Source organism: Acanthisitta chloris, unplaced genomic scaffold (genome assembly GCF_000695815.1).
Source record: "Acanthisitta chloris isolate BGI_N310 unplaced genomic scaffold, ASM69581v1 scaffold1753, whole genome shotgun sequence".
Lineage (NCBI taxonomy): Eukaryota > Metazoa > Chordata > Aves > Passeriformes > Acanthisittidae > Acanthisitta > Acanthisitta chloris.
The window spans coordinates 6394-11946 of NW_008664237.1; the positions used below are offsets into that span (position 1 = coordinate 6394).

The window sequence follows — 5553 nt, forward strand, 5'->3', positions numbered from 1 at the left end:
TGCATAAACCTTTCCTTTTTGGGCAGGGCTCAAAATCAGCTCCAGGTCTGAATTTTGCAGTGGCCTTTTCCTCCCACAGTGAGCCCAAAATTCAGGCTCCAAACAGGCTGAGTCTCCCCAGTGCTGTGCTTTGTGAAACAGCCTCATCTTATAGCCCTAAAAAGAGCTCAGGTACTCACTTTTCTGTCCTGTAACCTGAAGTCAGGCAGTGGGAAGTGGTGGAACTCACTGCTACAGGAATATGCTGTGACCTGTTTATCTGAGGAAGTGACATTGATTGCCTCTTCACTAGTTTAAATAAACCCACAAGAACCATCATTTCTCAGAGTGAAGCTGAACCCCAAGGTCAGAAGCTCAACCCTAGAGAGGGGTATAAGTCACCTTTACTGTCTGCACCCTCCAGGTGCTCCTCAAACTCCCCTGAAAGGCTCAATCCCTCCGAAAACTCCCCAGTCTCTACAACTGAGCATCTTCTAGCAGCTGTGGTTCCCACTTGGCATTTTAAATCACAAGCTGTGACTTCACCCTGCTGCATTATAGATGCTGAATCACACCACAGTCATGAGAGATCCCCACAGCCAGGAGAGGGAAGGGCATTGCCCCAGGGCAGTGGTCCCACATCTCCTGTGAACAAGTCCTTCCTCTGCCAAGGACATGCTGGGATGCAATGTGCCAACTTCATCTTCAGCCTCCACTGCCCCTGGCAGCAAAATGTGTTGCACTGGGTAGTTTCTGAGCTGCAGGAGCCCCTGGGAATGGGATTCAGGCTCATTCTCACAGGGATCAGGGAACATTCAGCAGGTAACACTGACATTAAGCCTCTCTGAAGCACAATTGAACAGGAGCCAACCCAGAGCGAAAAACATTGCAAATCATCCATTTCTTAGCACTCCAGGACTATTCTGGGATAAAAGGGAGGTGGTTTAATACTTAGAACTGATGTTGTCAGATTTCCTTTGTCACCTCTGCTAAAGCAGGGACATGAAAATGAATCTTTTAACCAACATACTCCCAGAGTAAGCAGCAAAGCACAGGACCGTGGAGAATTGTACTGAGATTTGACAAGAGGCCACATCAAATACCAAGCAAAACAATGAAATAAATCCTCGTCTCCCTCCCCAACACATGCTCAGAAAGGTTGTGCATGGTGCAGAATGCTAAAAGTCCCATTGCTGCAAAGGAGGCACTTGAGGAACAGTGTCTGGGCTGCAGAAGAAGTGTCTTGACTAGAATTGCTCAGGTGTTTTGGGCTGGGACACACAGAGCAGGAAGGATTTGGCTGTACCTGTAGAAGAGACAAGGTTGGCGCCCAAAGGTCACGATGACATTGCTGCCAGCGTTGAGGTTGTTGCCTGTGATTGTCACCTGGGTGCCACCAGACACTGGGCCCCTCTTCGGCTTCAGGTCAGACAGTGTCAGAGTCTGGGAAGGCAAAAAGTGGTGATGAAGGCACAGCAGAGCAGCACAGGTACCTTCCCTCACTTGTTGCAGTGATGGGAGAGGTAGGCACTCCCAGGGGTTAATCATGGGTAGCTAACACATGACTTCAGAAGATGACCAAGTCTTCTGGCCAGTAGAGGAGCCTAGGAGGACACCAGTCCTGTCACAGACACTCTGCTTGAATGTCAAGTTTGGTGGGAGGAGTTCAGACCTAACCCAGGTCTGTTCTCCTCATCCTTGTAAAATCAGCCCTGCCCTTGTACCCACTCAGACATACTATGCTTGCAGAGCCAGTTCCCAGGGATGAAGCACTCTAATCTTTTTCTTCTTCTTCTTCTCAGCCTTGGATGCTGAGACAGCCTAGAACTGCCTGAGTGTCCCGCACCAACACAGCATGGTGGTGCTCATGTTGAGATGCTCTGCAACACCAGCCACAACAGCAGTACTGCCTAGGTGAACATATTTTGCCTTCCCCTGCTGATTTTCTGAGCCTCTTTTCCAACCATAACACAGTGCTAATATATCAGAAAGGGCCACAATTCCTTTAGAGGCCTCAAATCTCCAACCTCTTTTTCTTACTGCTCTCCCTCCTTCCCCAAATCAAGATAAAATACTCCCACTCTGAAGGCACAGATCACCCTGTTCCCACAATGCAGAGGGGAGACATCCATTCTCAGAGAGAAATTTGGAGCTACAGTTTATTCTTTCATTTGCATTTTAATAGAAAAACTTTCCATTCAGTCCCAAGTGAAAAGCTACTATATGCATTTAAATGAAGATTATTTCTTTTCCCTTCCCCTTAAGAATGATGACACAAATGCTTGAAGCTCTCAGCTCCTCTGAACGAGCAGGTACATCATGCAGGCACCTTTAGTGAGCTTTGGAGACCATTAATCCATGTTTATGAAACCACCTGACACACACCACAGCTCCCACTTACACACACACTCAGAGCCTTCTCTGCTCCTGTCTCTCTCTGATTAATCAGTCTGAAAAACAGCAGCAAGGTTTGCAGTTTGCTTTTGTTCAAAATGCAGCTCTTGGAGGAAGGGCAGAACATGAATCATAGAAGCCACCAGGTTGGAAAAGACCTCCAAGATCATCAAGTCCAACCTTACCGTGGTCACTAGATCATGGCACTAAGTGCCACATCCAGTCTCACCTTGAAACCCTCCAGGGATGGTGAATCCGCCACCTCCCTGGGTAGCACATTCCAATGCCTGAGCACTCTCTCCCTAAAAAATCTCTTCCTAATATCCAACCTAACCCTCCCCTGGCAGAGCTTGAGTCTGTGCCCTCTTGTCCTGCTGCTGGTTGCCTGGGAGAAGAGACCAACCCCCCCCTGACTCCAACCTCCTGTCAGGGAGTTGCAGAGGGTGAGAAGGTCTCCCCTGAGCCTCCTCTTCTCCAGGCTGAACACCCCCAGCTCCCTCAGCCTCTCCTCATGCCACTTGTGCTCCAGTCCCTTCACCAGCCTCGTTGCTCTTCTCTGGACCTGCTCCAGCACCTCAATGTCCCTCCTGAACTGAAGGCCCAGAACTGAACAAAAAAAAGCAGACACAGAGCTCTGCAGAAGGATCTTCTGTCAGAGCTGGACACTTCCTGTCTTTAAACTTCACATGATAGTTTAGAAACTGGTTTTATATATCAAATCACTGAGTTTGAAAAGTCCGCTAAGATCATCGAGTCCAATCATCAACCCAGCACTGAAGGTTGTATGGAGAGCTCAGAGCAACCTGCCAGGAGCTGAAGGGGCTCCAGGGAAGCTGCAGAGGGACTCTTGGGTAGGAGCTGCAGGGACAGGACAAGGAGCAATGGGGAGAAATTGAAAGAGGGAAATATAGATGAGATCTTAGGCAGAAGTTTTCCCTGTCCCACCCCTGGCTGGATTTCCTGCCCTCTCCTCCAGGTAGATAAACCAGCCATGCCCTTTTGAAGGATCCTCCAAGGCCAGAACTCCACCAGCAACACTCCTTGGCAAAGCATTGCTGTGGCTCTTACAAATGGGTTTGTGGCTGAGCTTTCAAAGTTGTGATAAACCATTAATTATTCACAGTGGCTTCATAAATATTGCACAGCATTTCACAGCAAAACTCAGCCTGCAGCACATTCACCATTTCCTTGCTGGTGAGAGGTGCTGGAAGGGTCTTGTGGACCTTTTTATACCTTGATGGAAACAAATTGAAAGAGGGAAATCACGATTAGATATCAGGAAAAAGTTTTTGCTGTGCGTGTGGTGAGACACTGTCCCAGGTTGCCCAGGGAGGCTGTGGCTGCCCCAACCCTGGCAGTGTTTCATTCCAGGTTGGATGAACCTTGAGCAACCTGCTCTGGTGGGAGGTGTCCCTGCCCAGGGCAGGGGGTGAGGCTGGAGGGTCTCTGAGCTCCATTCCAACCCCTAAAATTCTATGATTGCTCCTGGAAACAAGGGCAGAGTAAAATATGAGTCCCACACAGCTCATGTACCTGGGTATCCTCTCTGTAGGCTTAACAGTAGCAGCAGGAAGGGAAAGATGGAGACAGAGACCTGTTGTAAATGCTCTCCTGGGACAAGGATTTTAGGAGTAGACCCAGGAGAGATGTGATCTGAGTAGCCCAAATCACATGCACTGAGACACAATATTCTCATCTAAAGCCTGAAGAAAGGTAAACTTGTTTCAGCACCTGAATTCAAATGCGAAGGTAATTTTTTTTTTTGATTGAAAGACTGTGGCAATAATCACAGCAAGGAAATGAATTAAAAAAAAAATCCTTTTCATTTAGGTCATCATAAATTTCATTTCAGCTTTGTTTCCCTCTCGGCTTATTGTAGTCTCTAATGCAATTTGCACTTTTTGATCACAGATGAGTTTAAAACAAACTAAGAGCTTTTTTAAATTTAAAAGTTCTGGTTAGAGATGTGAAGAAGAACTGTTCTGACATCTCTAAACTAAGCTACCTCGTTCTTAAACCACTGAAATCACTCTGCTGATCCAAAACATCAGCATCACTCCTGCAGCCGAACCTATTGGCCAACTCCAACCAAGTTTTGCTTCAACCCTTTCTCAAAGCAGTTTTCCAGAGGATTTGCTCCGAGGCAGAAAGCAACATTTCTCTCCCCTGTGATGCCCTTCCTCTAGTTTTCAAACATCTCCTTTCCCTTCAAGCTGCCACGCACCACTGCAGGATGCCAAGGCACGTTGTGATGTCTCCAACAGCATCTCCACCCTCCTGGCAGGAGGAAGCCAACACAGCTCCTGCTGTGAAAGCACTAGCCACAGGAGAGGCATGTGATGGGCAGGCTGGAGAGGGCATGTCTGGGTTTTTTTCTGTCTAGCACAAAGGTGTGGAGGTATTCAGCAGAGAAAACCTTGTTGGCTTCACCCTCGTGCCTGGCTGGGAGGGCTGGCAGCCAGCAGGAGGAGGGAAGAGCTGTCACACGGACACGGCTGATCAAAATCAGACAGCAATTCCAAGAGCAGCAAAGGTGCCACGTTGAAGTGTAATATCCTGGAAAGAACCCTTCTGGCTGCCTAGCAGGAGCTTTGTCTCGAGGTGTTTCTCTGCCTCCACCACTGTAACACCTGAGTGACATCAGAAAACACAGAGAACAGAGACGTTTCTGTAGCTCGAGGGGGAAATCGAAGCTATTTGCATTCATTACAACGTCCCTTTGCCATGAAAAGATGCTCAGGCATGTGAATAATTTCAGACAAGACCCATTCCCTTGCAGGAGACGAGAGCTTTTGATGGGAACAGAGTTCCTCTCATCTCAAACCTGCACAGATCAAGGCCAGGCAATGCTTGCATGTCCCCAGCAAGGGGCCTTAGAGGAATAATCAGGTCTCTTGGACAAGGAGCATCACCAGAAAGGAGGAAAAAACGCACAAGTCAAGTGTACAACATGTGTTTGTACTTGAAGTGAAGTTCAAGCTTGCAGGTGTCTATCAATTCATCATGGAGCATCCAAACCAGTTGTTCACTTGCACTGAGCCCCAGTCAGACCCTACAGCTCACCACATCTGGATGTGTCCTGATCCCAGTGCTGCTGGAGTGGATGGGATGAAGAAAACCCCAAGGGGAATCAATCCAGTGATGAGGAGGAAGAAACCTCTCCATGAACATCTCATTCCT

At 48.0% G+C, this 5553-nt stretch overlaps 1 protein-coding gene across 1 annotated transcript in view; it reads right to left on the reverse strand.

The window, feature by feature from the left end:
• Nucleotides 1-5553, reverse strand: part of LOC103798967 (plexin-A4-like) — a gene marked incomplete at both ends in the record, with an annotated part of 147928 nt that overhangs the window by 5860 nt on the left and 136515 nt on the right. Inside the window, one exon of the mRNA XM_009071257.1 lies at nucleotides 1286-1422. Within this exon, the coding sequence (XP_009069505.1) occupies nucleotides 1286-1422 (137 nt within the window). The remainder of the gene's footprint in view (nucleotides 1-1285; nucleotides 1423-5553) is intronic.